General features: G+C 37.7%; 1 protein-coding gene across 5 annotated transcripts; it reads right to left on the reverse strand.

Moving 5' to 3' along the window:
- Nucleotides 1-2495: 2495 nt before the first annotated feature.
- SPC25 (SPC25 component of NDC80 kinetochore complex) lies at nt 2496-16368 on the reverse strand. Of its 5 annotated transcripts, XM_005601568.4 has the most exons (8): nt 16186-16323; nt 15575-15629; nt 15224-15374; nt 15061-15126; nt 9268-9414; nt 7867-7971; nt 4532-4630; nt 2496-2783 (listed from the first exon to the last, which is right to left on the reverse strand). In XM_005601568.4, exons 3-8 carry the CDS (start codon nt 15360-15362, stop codon nt 2659-2661), a joined length of 681 nt encoding a protein of 226 aa, XP_005601625.1. In that variant the 5' UTR covers nt 15363-15374; nt 15575-15629; nt 16186-16323; the 3' UTR covers nt 2496-2658. The 5 variants fall into 5 exon arrangements, with proteins under 5 accessions (XP_005601625.1, XP_005601624.1, XP_001497531.1 ...); XM_005601567.4 differs by lacking the exon at nt 15575-15629 and having other exon boundaries at nt 16186-16368; XM_001497481.7 differs by lacking the exon at nt 15575-15629 and having other exon boundaries at nt 15224-15371.
- Nucleotides 16369-19029: the final 2661 nt, after the last annotated feature.

Here is a 19029-nt window from a genome sequence, read left to right on the forward strand (position 1 = left end):
CTCCTGCTACATGGTCTTGTTTCCAGATCTTGCCCCAACTCCACCGCCAGTTACAAGTTAAGAATGGCTGTCATTGAGGAGAAATGGACCCTAAGTGGGGAGCTCCCCATTTATTCTCTCATCCCCAATCTTCATTTCTCTAACTTGCAGGTGAAAAGGATCCTTCAGAATTTCTTACTAAAGCAAGCCACGTCAATGGCTGGTGCCTTCTCACTTTGTGGTTCAAAACATTGTATCATCAAGAGTTTGTGGTATGAGACATGGTCTTTCTCTAGTTTCAGTGAATGAAGATCTTAAGTTTGATGTTTGTTCCTTGGATATATTTCAACAGGGATTTCAGTAAATATGTACTGACTCTAGCAGTCATCTGTTATTTTTTGATGCCAAACATCTAGTCTCTTTCTATTTAGAGAACTGTAACATCCCCACTCTTAACTCAGTTGCTGAGGTTAATCTACCTCCACAACTGGGTTTCATGGGGATCTAGTCTAATCCAAGGCATATACTTACCCCCCAATCCGCAGTGATTGGTTCAGGGATTGGGATGAGCTTGAAATTGCTGAGCTCCACCACATGGAGACTCAACCCAGAAGAAAGAGCTAAGAATCCTACAAGAAATAGCTGATAGAATCTGAGCTCCAAATCAAGCTACATCCACAAAAACCAAAGTTGGGTTTTGATATGGTTTTATGTATTCATTTAAATGTAGGTATGTCAAACAATAAGGCCAAATGCGAAGCTATTTCTTGTAGGATTCTTAGCTCTTTCTTCTCATCCCAATCCCTGAACCAATCACTGCGGATTGGGGGGTAAGGAAAGCTGGATAGTTTACTCACTCTCCTCCCCGTTAAAATATTCCCTTCCTAAACGTGGATTCTGTTCTGGAAGCCGCCAGGAAGATCAAACCGCAGACTTTGGCCTCTGAGGAAAAGTGATTGTGTCAAACAGCCCAGCTCAGGGACGACCCAGGGGCACTCGGCTGTGTTCACGGGGTGCGTCATCTTCCCACTCGAGTCCCCGAAGAGTTAGAAACCCACTCACACCGCATTCTCAGTATAGATCATTAACGTGTTTAGTGTTGTAGTCTGTTGAGGCCCAGCAAGGCCAGGCCTCCCAAACAAGGTGATAAAATCTAAGAAACCGATGGAGGCTATTTCAGCTGAAATCTGGACAATAGGAGGCCTAAAGTTGGACTGCTGCACCTCATTACAACGTCTATGGTGTTTGGATGCTGTTATTGAAATGATTTTTATTTTCGTGTTTCAGAGATCTAAGAAAATTTGATGATTGACTGGAAGAGTAAGGATATAAGGTTTTTGGTCTGTTTTCTGTTGATGACTTGCTATGTAATGTTCAAGTGATATATAAAGGAGTTGTGCTGCTGAGGGCTTGGTGACAGTAAATTCTAAAGTGAAATCTGTTTTTTCTTTGTCTTCCATTCTAACCTCAGAGGATTGCTTTTCTAGAAGAAATGATCATCTCTGGCTCTGATAAACTTATGCATCAGAAATTGTCATACAAGTTTTTCTGATAAAACTAACAATAAAAATATTTACCATAAAAAAATATATATATTCCTTTCCTATTCTAACTAGACAACTGGCCTGAACTTTTTTCCAGACTTCAGGGAGAAGACAGAAGGAACTAGAGGCACGGAGGCCAATGTTTCACGGCTTTTAGGTTCCACGATATCCTGAAATAGTATTATGTGACTTCCATTACAGCCAACATACCTAAATAAAACCAAACTCACAAGGAAAGAATGGTGACAAAAACGCAACCCTAGAAGTGGATACTTGCGTTGTGGTCTGTGTTGGAGACTCCAAAAATGGCAAACTTACATCCAGACCATAAATATTACAAAATGGAAACTGGTTGTAAATTTCCCACATTTGGATTTTCAAAATTAGATCCTTTTCTAGATGTCTTAGTAGAATACTGCCAATCTTCTTCTGATATGAAGGTTTGTCCTTTATTTTAACTGAAGATCCACCTTGGTGTGAGATAAAAATATTCTTTCCTTTATGATATTAGGATGACTATTCATTTTGTGAAGCACATTTCAAAAACTGCCCAACTCTAGGCTTGTCCCACCCTCCTCGTTATTTTTAATATGACTAGTCTGTGACGTTCAAAAGCTTGGAAATCACTGAGACACAGTGCAGATTGCACAAATCCCCATTCCCGGGCTAGCCATAAACTACCCATGCCTGCCATTAAATATATATATATATACAAATATATACATATTTTTTATACTATCTTTCTTTCTTTTTTTGCTGAACAAGAGTCACCCTGAGCTAACATCTGTGCCAATCTTCCTCTGCTTGGTATGTGGGTCGCTGCCACAGCCTGGCTGCTGACAAGTGATGTAGTCCTGCCCCCAGAAACCAAACCCGGGCCACTGAAGCAGAGCGCGCCAAACTTACCAACTAGGCCACAGGGCTAGCCCCGCTATCTTTCATTTTAAAAAGAACATATTTAACTTTATAAAGTTTCTGTCCTAAGATTTTAATTAAAATAATTTAAAGAAAACAGCACACAGAAATGTTACAAAAATACAAAAAGATTACAGACAAATAATGAATAATGAAAATTCTTTTTAAAAGAGATACACGATAGGAAAGAAAAATAAACAATTTTTATATACTATTTACATTAATTATAAACCATAGCAGTAAAAGCTTTCCGAACGTTGGCAAGAAAAGCCGAAAAATTGTTGGTCCTCCTTAGTTTCTCCTGAAATTCTGCCAGGCACTCCAGATGAGGAGCACTATCTGACACTAGAAGGGAGGGAAACAGAAGACAATTAGAATGAGATTTTTTATGGAAGAGAAGCATTTCTAATTTAAATACTCTCATCTGAGTCAACTCATTTCATTTTAACGAACTGCTTTGAGCATAGAATGATATAGACACTTGATTTTCATATCCTAACTTTCTTTGGACCTTTCCTTTCTTTAATCTCTAAATATTCAAATGTTAAGTACTATAATCTTGCTTTAAAATTTAAACAGATGGTAGTCAAGGGACTGAAGATCTTAGTGATACAGAACAGAATGCCATTTTCCATCACCTCTTCTATACATTTTGTTTTAACCACTTAAACTGTTTAACAGTCAGGGGTTTTTTCGTTTGTTTTAACTAAGTCAGTTTTCCTTGCAAAACTTTAGTCTGACTTCTAGTTTCTGACCATTGGATCAAAAAAAGAACAACTTTCAATAGCAACTCTTAATAACGTACAACTATGGAGAGAAATATCTCAAGTTTTACAAGTGAAATGGAGGTCATTAGCTATTCCAAAAGTGGTGTTTACAGGGCTTACTAAGCAAATGAGACTCAAAGTCACAAAGACCAGTATGGCCCTCATATGTAGTCATACCAGCTGGTACATACTGGGAGCAGGTCTCCAGTGAGGGTGGTCAAAGGAAAAGAATGATCCAGCCTTTCCTACTATCGGTCTTGTCCTTTGTCCAAGGGGAAGAAATTGGCCCCTATCAGATTTCCAGCTCTTTGGTAGAGATTGCTTAGACTACAAGGCCCAGGACCAAAGCAGAGAAAGAATGGCAAAGAGCACCTGGTTCAAAATTTATACTGTGGATTCTATCAAATATTATGAGACTATCTAACAATAGAGGAGATCCAATTTGGAGAAAATTGAAATGCTAGGTAAGAGGTTTTTTGGGTTTGCTTTTTAAAATTTAGCACTCATTAGATAGAAGATATTTACCTAGAGAGAAAAAAATTTGTACCTGAATTAGATTCCTAAAATATAAGTTCCATCAGAATATGAATTGAGTCACGAGGGCACCTTAGAGAGTGACAGCAGTTCTCCTGAGTGCTATCATAAATGCTTCAAGATGAGAACAGAGGTACAAAGAGCTCAGAACCATTTTTATGAATTCCAATAAATTAAGGATTACTTTAAACGGGGCATTAGAAGAATAAAAAAAGAGATAAATATATTTCCATTCTCTTCTTGTTCACCAACCATATGCATTCCCCATACACTAAAGACCTCTGACCTGCTGCAGAATCAGCAACTAAGCTAAATTATCAATACGTAGGATTTTCAGGACAGGATAATTTTTTTTTTAATTTATTTTTTGGAAAACAACTTATCACATTCTGATGATTTAACATTTAATTTTAAAATCACCTACTTGGACAAATTATAATATTCACATTTAAGCAGTCATATCCCTTATAGCTTTAGCCTTGTTTTAAGTTCCCTAGAAGGTTAATTCACACTTGCACATGAAATTCAGGGATCTTTTGTCTTTCAGACTTTTCAGCCACTGTGGTACTGTGCCATCCTGAAGAGAAGTTATTTATTAAGGCCCCTAGACACTATCTATAAATCAAAACTATACTCACAGCCTTTAGAAGACAATGTCTCAAGAAGCAAGACTGAAAAAGAGAGCAATAGCTTGTGGGACCATTACTTTCCTTCGTATAACTTTATATTCTGATTCAAATAACATTTTGGGACACCAATCTTAAATACCAGTTAGGAGATAGGAGCACATACCTTCATAGTCCCTTGCTTCATTTAGGTGCAGGGAAAACATAAATGGGCTCTCAGGATGCTTAGGGTCAATATTAGTGAATATAAACTGCAATTTATCACCTGAAAAAAGAGATTAAATTATTTAGCATGAGAATATTTCATTGTGCTAAGCTTTCAATGGAGAAGAGCTTTCTTACTTCCGTCTCTGATCAATATCTACACTGCTAAGTATATATATTCACTTAACCAATGTCTCCAAAGGTCCAAGTTACAAATTAGTTTTAAAATGCATTGTGGTTTAAATGTGGCACCAAAAGCACAACAAAAGAAAAAAATACATATAAATTGATCTTCATCAAAATTAAAAAGTTTTGCCCTTCAAAGGACACTACCAAGAGTGAAAAGATAACCCACAGAATGAGAGAAAATATTTGCAAATTATATATCTGAGTTTAATATATAGGAAATATAAATACTCCTACAATTGAACAACAAAAACAACCCAATTCAAAAATGGACAAAGGACTTGAATAGATATTTCTCCAAAGAACAGATACAAACAGCCAATAAGTACACGAAAAGATGCTCAACATCGCTAATCACTAAGGAAATGCAAACCAAAACAACAATGAGATACCACTTCACACCTACAAGGATGGCTGTAACAAAACAAAACAAAAAAAGGAAAGAAAAGAAAAGAGTAGTGTTGGTGAAGACGTGGAGAGTTTAGGATCCTTGTACATTGTTGGGGGGAATGTAAAATGGTGCTACAGCTGTGGAAAACAGTTTGGCATCCTCAAAAAAGTTTAAATAAAGAATTACAATATGACCCAGAAATTCTATTGAATTGAAGATAGAGACTGAGATAACTATACGCCGATGTTCATAGTAGTAGCATTCACGGCAGCCACAGGTGATAACCCAGTGTCCACCAACAGATGAATGGATAAACAAAATCTGTATACATACAACGGAATATTATTCAGTCATAAAAAAGAACGGAATTTTGATATACACTACAACATGGATGAGCCTTGAAAATATTATGCTAAGTGAAATAAGTCAGACACAAAAGGAAAAATATTATATGATTCCACTTATATGAAATACCTAGACTAGGCAAATTCGTAGAGACAGAAAGTAGATCAGAGGTTATCAAGGGCTGTGGAGAGGGGAGAATGAGGAGTTATTATTTAATGGGCACAGTTTCTGTTTATGGTGATGAAAAATTCTGGAAATAGATAGTGGCGATGGTTGCATAACACTGTGAATGTAATTAACGCCACTGAATTGCACAATAAAAAATAGTTAAAATGGCAAATTCTATGTTATATATATTTTGCCGTGAATAAATAAAATGTATTGTCAAACAAATTTAATTTGACTTTTTCTACATGGTTGTCTGGACTTAAAGCCTATTTTCCAAAAGACCTCCAAATGCTCACAAAGAAGTAAATGCCTGGTAGAAATTCAAACTGGCAGCCACAAAGTAGAAATTCACCTGTATTTTAGTTTTTATGCAAAACTAAATAGGAAATCTTATAAAAAATGCTTTTAATTATAAAAAGAAGTCTTCAGAAACTTTGAAAAGTTGTCTTGCATTTAAATTCAAGATGAAACAATCACGTCAGTACACCAGATTTTTTAAACTGTTAATAGTAATGGGAGAGATGCATGCCAAGAAAAGAAGACTTTATAAGATACTCAGTTAGGCAAAATGAAGGGTTTAATTTGTATTATTTCTTCTTTAAAACATTATTTCCTGACTTTGAGGGCTATGAGAAAGTTCTACTTTAAATCCAAAAAACATTTTAATGCTTTAAAACTGGTTTTGAAACAAAACTAAACAAAACAAAAAGCATCTCAGGATGACAGTGAATATATACCAAGAGTCCAACGGATCAAAACTTCTCCTCTAATCAAAAGGTTAATATTTTTTATTAAAAACTCATTCCAACAGATAGGAAAAAGACCAAGACTAATAGATATATGAATAAAAGGCCCAAACAATCAAAGAAAGAAATATAATCAGGAAAGAAATGGTCACCTATTAATAATCAAAGAAATGCATTCCTAAAGTGCCAGTTACATCTAGTCAATTGCCAAAAATAAAACTTTTTATTTATATTTTGATATTTATATTTAGAACAAAAATTTTAAAAACTATAATTCTGGCAAGACTACAATGAAATGGGTACTCTTTACGTTGTAGACAGGTGTCATAAGAGTTAACACAGCAAGACTGAGACCGTCATCTCTGGAACCTCAGAAAGGCCTGCTTGCAAGGTTGGTCCTTGGCTGGTGTGTCAGAGGCCCCCAGACCACCCAGGTGTGAAGATTCACCAGGAGGACTCATAGGACTCAGCATACGGTTGTACTCTGGGCTACGATTTCTTACAGAGAAATGATACAGTAAAATCAGCAAAGGGGAAAGACATAGGGTGAAGTCCAGGGAAAACCAGCACAAGCTTCCAGAGTCTAATGAGCATTTCTGGTAGACAACGCTTCACATGCACTATCACAATTTGATGCTGAAGAAATTAAGCATGTCCTCTGTGGGTCCACTGAGTTAGGACTCCTGAAAATTGTGCCTGAAAAGCTTGTTTTCTCTGGACTTTGCCCCATGTGCCTTTTTCGGGGGCGGGGGGGGGTGGTTGCTGATTTTGTTTTGTATCCTTTTGCTTCAATAAGTCTTAGTCATGAACAGGACTACATGCTGAGTCCTATAAATCTTTCCAGTGAATCACCAAACCTGAGGGTGATCTTGGGGACTCCCAGCACAACAGGTATTGCTGTAAATTAGCACATACACATGTAACTAACATACAAATATTCACATGCTTTAACCCAGTAGTCTGTTTCCGGGAATTCCATGGGAATTATACAAAAGAAATGAAGACGTCTATGTTCACTGTAGTATTTCTAAAACTGAAATAGTGGCAGAATCCAAAAGTTAGGTTAGAAGCAACACATGTGTTAAATAATAGATAAAAAATTAAATAAATTATGCTATATTAATGGAATGAATTATCATATCACCATTTTAAAATTATCATTTTGAAGGCTATAGCAACAGAGAAATGCTAATCATACAATGACAGTAAGAACAAGAAACAAAAATTATTTGCATTTTGGCAACTATGCCTAAAATACATTTATCAAAATACTGGATGATAAATAACGAAGACATCAGTAATTACGTAAGGGTGATAAGCATTCTGTAACTTTTTCCTATTTTCTAAAAAGTTAACAACGCGATCATTATTTTAGTTGAAAATATTTTTTAAATTGTCCTCTACTTAAGAAAACACATACTTTTCTAATCTCCTATGTTTTACCTACATTAATATACTTACCATAAATTTTCCGAATTTCTAGTCCAAGTCGATCTTTATACAAGTCTGCAGATTTCTGTAGCCTTTTCAACCTCTCTTCATTAGCTTTGTTAGCAGTGGAAATAGCTATGATTAAAAAACACACAGAATATCAAACATTTTAAACAACACTCAATCAATGCTCATGTAATTCATTTTTTTTAAAGTTGAAAACAACTATAAAAATAATGCCAGGCACATGATCTGCTTACATTTATTCAGTTTCTATCTCTACCAATTAGCAAAAGGGGCTTCTGTGCATTCAAGTTGGAAAGAAAAACTGCATGAGAAAACATGAACAGGTAGTGAGAGAAGTAAGTTTTGTCTTATGTTATTATGCAGTAGCACAAATAAATAGGCCAAGGATGTGCATGGCTAGCAGAGAAACAGAAAGACTTCCTTTATATTATTTTGCTTTTTCTGCGTAGCCAAGTGTAGAAGACAACATGAGTGGAGCCATATTGAAACAGAGCTGGAGCAGCCACTTCAGAGGAATGCCTTGCCTGTCTCGTTTTCTCTATCTTCCAAACTGGATCAAACCACCACCATTTCAAGAAGTCAGTAAGGACAAGAATATCCTCTTTGTAAGGACTGGTGAAATTGGACTTTGCTGATGACTAAATCTCAAGCCAATCAATGAAGTACGAACCTAGCTAACAGACAAACAGAAAGATTTCCTTTATACTATTCTGCTTTTTCTGGCTAGCCAGGAATATATCAATTGCTTTACTGGAAAAATATTCCATTCTTTTAAACAGAAGTATTTCTTACAAGAAGTCAGCTTTATTTCATGCTAGTTTAGATTTTTTTTAAGTTAGCATAATATTCCCTAAGTAATACCTAGCAGATGAGAAGAATAATGTAGACTTGCATGCAAACTCTGTAAGAAAAAGCATTAACAAAACAAACTGCTATTTTCAAGAGATTTGAGAATTGATTACTTCCTTTGTGGATGAACGAGGCTCCTTTCGAAAGGGAGTACTTATTTGAATATGAAAGTTTTTTAGACAAAGAGGCTTTGCAGCCATAAGGAGCTTGTTTAATAGCTCCTGGCAGAGAATGAGTGATCAATAAATCTGTTCCATAAATTACACTATGGCTTCTCCTAGGCAAATCTTATTTAGTGAAACTGTCTCCCACTCTGATTAATTAAACTCTCATATCAATCTCATTATTCTCTGGTTTTAATAGAAATCAAAAGAACCTTTAAGTAAAACAAAAGAAAATAAAACCCACTTAGCTAACTTCAGACACTGTGCAGAGATGAGTGGCAGACTATGCCCCTGAGATACTGGAGAGAAGGAGAGATACACATAATAATTGTGAACCGTCACCACTGTGAAATTTAGATTAATGTTTTAAATGTGTACACTGGAAACTTACTCTCCTTCTTCCTGGCATATTCTTCCTTAAGATCCTGGATATTTGTAGTCAGTACTTCCAATTCCTGCTTCTTGCTTTTTACTTCAGCAATCAACTTTAACAAGTTATCTTTTTTTTCTTGAATGAGCTTATTCTGCCTGCAGATCTCTGTAAGAAGCACAAAGTTTTACCTAGAATACATATGCTTTGCTCTGTGACATGTATCTAAGAAAAGACCAACATACTGACTTTCATAAGATAATAAAGAATGGTTTAATTGATAAGTGTTTCCGAATGATTCAACATTGTAAAAGAACAAAAAAAATCCTATTCTTTCCTATTTATCTTTGAAAATAAGAGACAAAAATGCTTTTTAAAATGAGAATAGCAAATTAAACCAAGACACAGAAAATCAGAAGGTCACGACCTTTGCAGCTCTCCCCTTCAAATAAGTACATAAATAAACACCCCACCAAAGACGACAAGCTCTGGAAGATGGCTTTATAGCGCCTTGAAGAAACAGCTAATTCTACTGCTATATAAATGATCCTGGAACATGACAAAAAGAGAGAAAGAAGGGAAGGAAGAAGAGAGGGAGGCAAGGAGGAAGGAAGGGGGAAATCTCATTTACACTGGTAAGAAACAAAACATTCAAGAATAATCCAGATCAAGAAATATGTAAGCTCTGTACGCGAAAAAATGCAAAACTCATCTGAGACATATATGTGACCTGGATATATGAGGGACATTTTATGCTTCTCAATATTATAAAGATGCTGACATATCCCAAATTCACTTCTGTTTAGTGCAGCCCTAAGAGAATTGGGAGGAAAGGGAAAGGGAGGGTCTAACAAAAGTAATTACAAAATTTATCTGACGAATACACAGGTGAGGACAGTTAAGAAAATATGGTAAAAAAACTAACAAGGAAAGAGACTTGCCCTATTAGATTTAATATCCCAGATTGTGACACTATTAATACAATAGCGGTATGATAGTTGAAGAACTGACATACAGCTGAGTTAAACAAAAAAGACATTCCCAAATGTTGGTACTTTTAGGAAATTAATGATAAGCAAAATATCATAAGTTAACAGGTAGATTGTTCCCTAAACAGTGCTAAAATTCAAAATAAATTCCATATTTATTAAATATTTAAATATAAAACGAAATCTTACAAAACCTAAAAGGCAGTATCTGTGAATATAAAATTGACTCCATGGGGAAAGATCTTTTTACTCAAAGGCAAAAAGAAATCAGAGAAAGGCATGTACTGGCTACTTAAAATTAACATGCAGGTGAAAAAATTCATATTTGATTCAAATAAACATAAAACTCTATTATATCTAGGTACTTTGTTCAACACCTTATATTTATAGAGATTTACTTACGTTTCACAATAGTACTATTATGTAGGTCTTAGTCTCTTGTTTAAAAGAAGGGGGAAAAGACAGCAGTTGAGCCACTGGCCCAAAGCTTTCTTTGCTAGGATGCAACCAATAGTTATGACCTAGATGCAAAGGCCGTGCTTCTGACCATTAAACTCTCCTCCCCCAACAATGGGTTACTATTCTTAATCTAAAATATAAATATAAAATTAAAATATAAATTCCTAAGAAAAAAACAAAGGAATACACAGAGGAAACACAGAATGCAGATGGTTGATGAATATGAAAGATAATTTAACCTCAGCAGCAATCATAGAAATGCAAATAAAGCAACAACATACCAATTTTCATTTATTACAATAATGTTTACAAGAATAGCTAGCGTTGAAAAGAATGCAAAATACTAGAGTCCTGGTGGAAGATATTTTTGACATTGAAAAATAAAATTCTTTAGGAAATTCATGTCCTTTGATTCAGTAATTTCATTTTTACAAAGTTACCCTAAGAAAACAAGATGTGTGCAAATATTTACATACAAAAATTATTTTCAGTGTTACTTATAATGGTGAAAAGCTGAAAACATCTTAAATGTCTAACAAGTAAATTATTAAAAAAATATGGTGTGTCAAGAAGGTAGAATATATTTTTAAAGAATTTAGTAATGTGGGAAAATACTCTCAAAGTAGATAAAGGAAAAAAATCACACAAAGCTATACAGACACTAGGAACAAAATTATCTTTAAAAAAACTACATAGCACAGAAGAAATAAAAACTAGAAAGTCACTTTGATGTGGTTCTCAACATTATAGGTAATATTTTTTGTTTACTTTTCTGTATTTCCAATAATTTGGACACGATTATATATTATATCAAGTATAACTTAAAAATAAACAACTTAGAATTACTAGGAAGAAAAATTCTACTTTTTAAAGGAAATTAAGTAGACTCATACTACAAAAGAGATGCAGATTTAAAGTCAAAAGGTCTCACTTGCAATCAGCCGCCTCAGTTATTACCCAAGGACCTTGGTCAAACCACAACTTCGACTGTTTTCCTCATTTGTAAAACATGGATAACAATAGCTGCCCCATTTATTTGCCTCACAGAGCATCCAGTAATAATGTAAAAAGTTTTAAACTCCTAAGTGATACATAAATCCCACGTCTGTGTCTCTATTCTAACATTTGAAGAACTGTGTGGATTTGTCCCAAGATAAATCTAAGGGCCCTTGGTATTGCGTGGCTATTATTTTAAGAGTATATAGTCAGCTGCCTCATTCTCCAGGGCCAATAGTTCAAACTTTCACTACTACTCAGCATAGGAGCCCTCCCTTGTGCTTTCTTGCCACTGAGAAAGGTCAGTGAGGTACACTGGAAGGAGCATAGACATTTTGGCTACAATCCTAGATCTTCTATCTACAAAATGTATGACCTCAGGCAAGTCTCCTAACCTCAGTGAGCCTCAATTTCTTCATCTGCAAAACAGGGATACTCTCTGTCTTGTACAGATTTCAGGATTTAAGATCACTGAAGAGCGTGGCCCACAGCAGATACTTCTCACTTGCAATAGATGATCTTCCTCCTTGTGATAAATGGAAGGAACACATGTCCCAGGCAGGCCAGAATTTTTGGCTAATTTGTTCTCTATCTTCCTAGAAGAGCACCTGACAGAGTAGCCGCTTAACAAATACGTGGGGAGTGAATGAGCTCCCTCAATCTTCCCTACTCCCACAACGTACCTTTATCAGCAGCTTCTCTCCTGCCAGAGTAACAGCTGCTCCTTTTCAAATCCAAGGCTAATCTATAACCCAGATTCCTTTCCCTCTATCCTAATTATCTCCTGCTTTTTTCAACATGTGCTTCTCCTCCAACTTCTTTCCCGCAGCAAATGACCATGCTCATTTTAGGGTGGACCCTTAGAAATGAAAGGAAAAGTTCACCCATATCACTCTGTCCCAGTGTAGCTGCCATCTCTTCCATTTAAGCTTCCACACTACTTCTTCATCGCCTAACTCCAATGGGACCTCTGCCAACACTCCACTAAAACCGGCTCACTGTAGGTCATTTTCTTCCAAATGACTACATACAGAGAGCCTTTCAGCTTTATCTTACTGGATATACCTGTGACTTCCCAGTGTTGACAACACCCTCTGTCTTGGTTCTTTCCTATTCCAGTTTCTGTCTTTTCTCTTACTTCTATGCTCTCCAGTTTCTAATTCTGCCTTTCCTGGTCCTTTCCATTTACCTCCCTCTCAGATTACAGGCAGGCAACGACTGAGCGTGAGCAAGGCCTCTTGAGTCAATCTGACGATCTGGAAAAAAGTCTCACTCTCTCTGAGTGAGTAATCTCATCGGTGAAATGAGAATAACAATAAGAAGACCTTTTTTGGAGAACTGATATGAAAATGGAGACAAGAGATGGTATATATAAAGTTCAGCACAGTACCTGGCATATAGTAAAAACAATAAATATTAACTACTATCCTAGGCTATTTCCTTTCACTCTACACATTCTTCCATAGCTTCAACCCGCAAATACAATGAAGACTCCCAAATCTCTATGTTCAGCAAAGACCACTTTGCTGGCTGGCCTCCAGATCCACTGCCTACCAGACATCTCCACCTGCAAAGCCCACGGCACAGTAACTTGGCATATTCACTCAACACATGTAAAATTGAACCCATCTACGTTTCCCTCCCACCCCTGAAAACATGCTCCATCTCTTCTAACCCCTCACTTAGTAAATGCATCACCACTGACCTAGTCCAAGTTAGAAGGAATCATCCCAGCCACATCACACGCCCACATCCAGGCCATCAGTCGTGAGCCTACCTCCTCAGTGCTGTCACTGGCCCAAACCATCCTCACTGTTTGCCTGAACTACTGCACTAGCTTGTTCCTCTAACTGGTCTCTTTATGGCCCACCATCTCACTTCCCTGGTTATTGTGCATGACACTGTCAGTGCTTTTTCTGAAATACAAATCCCATACCATTTTCCAGGTTAAAATCCCGTAGCAACTCCTTAGTCTCCTGAAGAACAAAGCCCAAATTCCTCTGCCCAACATACAATGTAGTTCATCATTTGACCAGCCACTCCCCATTCACACTGCACTCGAGTCATCCCAGAACTCCACAAACTCTCATGTTTCTGCCGCATTCCTATGCTGTTCCCCTCTTCTAGAATATAGCACTGAACCTGATGAACTTCCCTAACCCTCCTCTATGTGACCTTCTCTAGGGTAGCGAGCTTAAAGTTTGGCGTGCTCTGCTCTGGCAGCCTGGGTTCAGTTCCCGGGCACAGAACCACACGACTCGTCTGTCAGCAGCCATGCTGTGGCAGCAGCTCACATAAAAAAAAGAGGAAAATTGGCAACAGATGTTAGCTCTGAGCGAATCTTCCCCAGCAAAAAAAAGGGGGGGGCAGAGTTTGAGACACATAGTAGTAAAAACTGAGTTTCAAACTCAATTTTCTAATCCCTAGGGATTCTATAAACCAAGAGTATTTAAAGGACCCAAACTCAATATCACTCATACGCACACATGCACGCACAAACAAAAGTGGTTTTCCTTCCTGCTATGGTTACAGAGGGAAGAAGAGAGGCAGTAATAGGCTATGGAAGCTTCAGGGCAGCTTAGAAAGTAAACATGGGTAAAAGTCTAGCATAACAGTCAACCAGGGGTTACCAAATCAAATGCCCTCAGGGGTCAGACAATGAGTAAAGTGGGCAAAGCAAAGCAAAAGAAACTATCAGGGACTGTGGCAAATTAGAGAACACATGCCCCATGCAAAGCCATTCTAATTTATTAGTGTTTAAAACATGGTGCTGCTAATTTTAGTATCTGCAGTGGAATTTGGCCTGTGGCCACAAATCTGTGGTTTGCATGCAAGAATTCAATAAAAACTGCTGATCCACTCTGGACAACCCAGAATGGTAGAAATGAGAAGGCAAGAAGAGTAGTAAAAATATGGATAAAAACTGTCAGAGTTACTAACCATACTCCCACAAAGCTGAGAGAACTCCAGCTTTTCGAACCCAAGTCTGTGATTTCCAATGGGAAAACAAACTCATTAAAAAAAAATACTGGCATTTACACATCAGCAAAGATGAATCTCACAAGGAGAATAACACTGAGTGAAGAAGGGATGGAATACAAAAATGATGCCACTTATATAACATTCAAAAACACAATACTAAACAAAATATTGATAGGTTAGTTCTGGAAGGTGGGAGAAAAGGAAGGTATAACATGGGATGTTCTATTTCTTAATCTGGGTTGTGGATACATAAATGTTTATTATTTTTGTAATCTATGTAGTTATATACACACACACATACACACAAAATATTGTTTCATTTGTATGAGGGATTTCATAAAGATGTTTAATCTAAAAAAAACTCTGTGGTCTACAGCTTGTCACATACGATTTTGATATTCCAGAAACAACTCAACCATTCGTTCTTCTTCCTTTAATTTCACAGACAGCTTTTCTGAAAGATAAATTGAAATTTAAGTTTCAATTCAGGTGAAATAACACAAACAAACAAGAACAACAGAAACAGCATGTTACAAGTTAACTTTAGGTACCTGCAAATGCTTTAATGGAGTCCTTGTAGGCATCTCTTAGTCCCACCATCTGACAGGAGGTGTCACTGACCGTGTTTTTGAATTTATTCCAAAATTCATTTATGCTTTTATCAAATAGTGCCAGTTCGTCCTCTACCATTTTGTAAAACTGCTACAAACAGAACACACACTGTATTTTTTAAGTTATTAAAATTGTATCAACCACATATCCCAATCACATATATCTCGGCAGTATGACTTTTGCTAGAAAATGGTTAGCAACTTACTTTTAACTCTAGATATCCCAAAGCAGATCAAGCCACCTGGACTTAACTATGGTTAAGGCTCAGGAAGAATTCAGGAAACTCTTACCTCCTGGGAATCCTTAGGAAGGTAATTGCACAGGACACTTACAAGCTCTATGACCCTGGGGAAATGACATTAACTCCGTTTTCCCACAAGTAAAACTGGTGACTTCTAAAGCCCCTTCAACTCTGACTCTTTCAATTCCAGCCCGGATCGTCAGGTCCCAGATGGCCGGCCCCCTCCCACACGGTATGACCCCACACATCTACCCTGCTTCTCCCGCTCATTCCAGATCAGGAAAGGCAGCAGTAAAAGGGAGACGGAAGTGGGAGTTTAGTGGGTTTAGTCTAGGACCTGTACAAGTCACCTCCACTCCTGGGCCTCAGTGTTCTCTGTAAAAGGATGTCCTTTAAGACTCAGGTCCCACCGGTTCTCTGTAACGCTAAAACCTTCCCGATGACCTAAAATCTTCCCAGAGGGGCCACAGACATCTCGTTCGGTGTAACACAAAACCCCTCAGCCTCGCCGCTGCCCACCCCGCGAGGCCTAGACGCCCAAACAGCAAGACGTGCATTTCGCAGCTGTCGCCCGCGAAAACACATATTCACCCCCAAACCCACTTTCCCCTATCGCGACAGGCGGTTCGGGGAGCTCAGCCCAGCTCCCACCTCCCTCACCTTCTCCGGCAGGCCTGAGCCCCGCCGCCTTCCCCACACGAGACCTGAACAGATCTGAGTTAACAATTCGCCTCTAGACCCAGCTCCCGCAGCCGCGCCAACTTTCGTATTTCAAACCCAGGGCGCCTTCCTCCTCCCGCCTGCAGGCGCCCATTCGCCTCCTGATTGGCTGATAGCAAAGTCTCTCCATGAAGGGATTGGTTGATCTAGCCCTCTGGGATTCTCGTGAAAAAGACAGGGAAAAGGGCATTCTGGGATTTGTAGTTCTTTCTGAGAGACTACCGACTCTCATCTTGGCTTCGGAAAGTATTAGTACCTGAAAGACTAGCCAGCCGTTCGTCAGGACAGGTCATTCATCAGTTTCAAATAAAGGTTCTGCAGCAAATATAAATATTGGACTTTAATTGTATTCTGTGGCCAAGTATATACCCTCTTCTTTGATACTACCCGTAGCTTAAAAAAGCTAATTAAAAATAATAACGCGAATAAAAATACTATTTAATTTGTCTCATCATTCAATAACTCTTCACTGGGAAATGGCTGCAATATAACTGTTTATTGGCTTCTAATATTAACACTTCCAAAATTTCCTGATTCTCTGTTTTTGACCATGTAAATTAAAACAGAAACATCAAAAGGCAGTACCTAGTACTAGTAGTCTCTGCCCCAGTAGAAACTCAGTGACAGAAAACTTTGAATAGTCAAGATTCTTGGTACCTGCCCTCTCTGACTGGCTGTGTTGCAGATAAAAGCGAAAAGGAGAAGGGGAAGTCAGAGGTAATTCACTTTTTAGCCCAGATGTTTGAGAGAATGGTGATACCGCTGGCAGAATGGAAGTTGGCTTCACCGTATAGCTGGTGTGTGGGGGAGGGGTGTTGCCAGGAGACAGAGGTAGAATGAGTTATAATTTTAATATGTTGAGTTTGAGAGGCTATTGTTGGAGATATTAATCAAATGTTAATGTCCTGTAGGCAGTTTACTTCTCTAATTAATTACACAGTGGCTACCTGCTCCAGCTCTGCAATAAGACAGCCCGGGTTTGAAATCTAGCCTCCTTCGTTTACTGTGTGTGACTGTGGGCAACTTGCTTGGTCTCTCGGACCTCAGTTTCCTCTTCTGTAAAGTGAAGGTAATAATAATATCTTCTTCGCATACCCAGTGTGAGGACTAAAAGAGTGAATAAATGCAAGAGCCTTCGAATAGGTCCCTATAACGTAAATACTCAAAATGATTTCTTGTTTTTATGATTTATATCCTACTTACTTCCTATGCGATAGCTTGTCATATTAAAACACGTATAAATAAGACTTTAAATAGAACAAAATTTAAGTTAGCAAAGAAATAGAAAAACTGTTGCAATTGAATACCAACTTTAGCTGAGGGGATTCATATAGCCCCCATTACAAGACAATCACACTACTCGTAGAATCCTGATTTTAAGGAAACATGTGTTCTGCTGTCTGGATAATGACATCACTTCCACCCCAATCCAGGTTGAATTAATTAATCAGTTAGGTGTGGTTATTTAGCATTATCCATTTAATGATCTGTCAATGTTTCACAAATACAATAACTTCAATTTCAGCATAATGGATACTATTTTTTGTTTACTCTTTATTTGGATACTAAATTTTTAACAGTCAGAAAACAGTTTCAGTAATTTTTTTTGGTCATTACTAGTTCGAGATAATCAATTTTTTCCCTCAGCTTGCAATAATGCTTGGACCATCTCTCTAATGCATTCCTGATGGAATCTGGCAGAGCATAACTGATGCATGAGCAAAACGGAAAAAGAGTTCCATAGCAAGGCTTTGAGATATTCATGACTGACACAGGCTGCAACTATATCTCAGACAAAAGTGAACATCTTGTAGCAGACTCATTTTTCTGCCCTCTTTAGTGGACTATTTTTGTTACGTTCACTCCAACTATGAGTGGGCAGAAACATCCAGATGGTCCTCAGGGGAGCAAGTTCCTCATAATAAATCTCTCCCTCTCTCTCTCTCTCTCTCTGTACACACACACACGTATCGTTTCTGTTTCTCTGGAGACAGTAACACGTGTATATACCACATTCTGCTTATCCATTCGTCTATTGATAGACATTTGGATTGCTTCCACCTTTTGGTCATTATGAATAATGCTGCTTATGAACATGAGTGTACAGAAAATGTTGGTTTTTATTTATAATAATTAAATTTTGATCTTATTGTGGTGGGCAGAATAGTTGATGCCACTGAGCTAAGGTACCTACATGAATGTGAAATTTTGTGCCTTCTACCTCTCTACTAGTCGTTTCTCAGATTCCTCTTCTCTTCCCTAATCTCTAAATGTAGATGGTTCCCAAAGTCCTTGACTCTTTTTCCCGCTGACTTATTTCCCAGGGTAATCTTATCCCGTCTCACAGATGTCTCTCAGATTCAGTCCTGCCTTGCCCAGTTTTCTGCATTCCGGTCACATACTTCCAGCCACCTGCTGGTCATATCACATGGATTCCCCACTAGCGATATTTCAAAAAACAAAATTATCATTTTCTTGTTAAATATTCCTTTTCTTTTAATAGCACTGGCGTTCTCCTAGTCCTCAAGTTTAGAATCTTGGAGTCTTTCATGACTTTCATAGTAACTGGTTGCCAACACTATAGATTCATCTATATCTCCCTTCCCCCTCCCCTTTTTTGATCTTCTAGATCTCTGTTCAGGCCTTTACCACCTGGTTCTTGCCTCCAGACTCTTGCTCTCCCACTCTGTTTTGCCCACCATTGCCACTATAATCTCAGAATGCACTTTTGTTATATTGCTTCCCTGTTCAGAACAGTTTCAGGGTTCCTCCACTATTTTAAAA

The sequence above is a fragment of the Equus caballus genome, chromosome 18 (genome assembly GCF_041296265.1).
Source record: "Equus caballus isolate H_3958 breed thoroughbred chromosome 18, TB-T2T, whole genome shotgun sequence".
Classification (NCBI taxonomy): domain Eukaryota; kingdom Metazoa; phylum Chordata; class Mammalia; order Perissodactyla; family Equidae; genus Equus; species Equus caballus.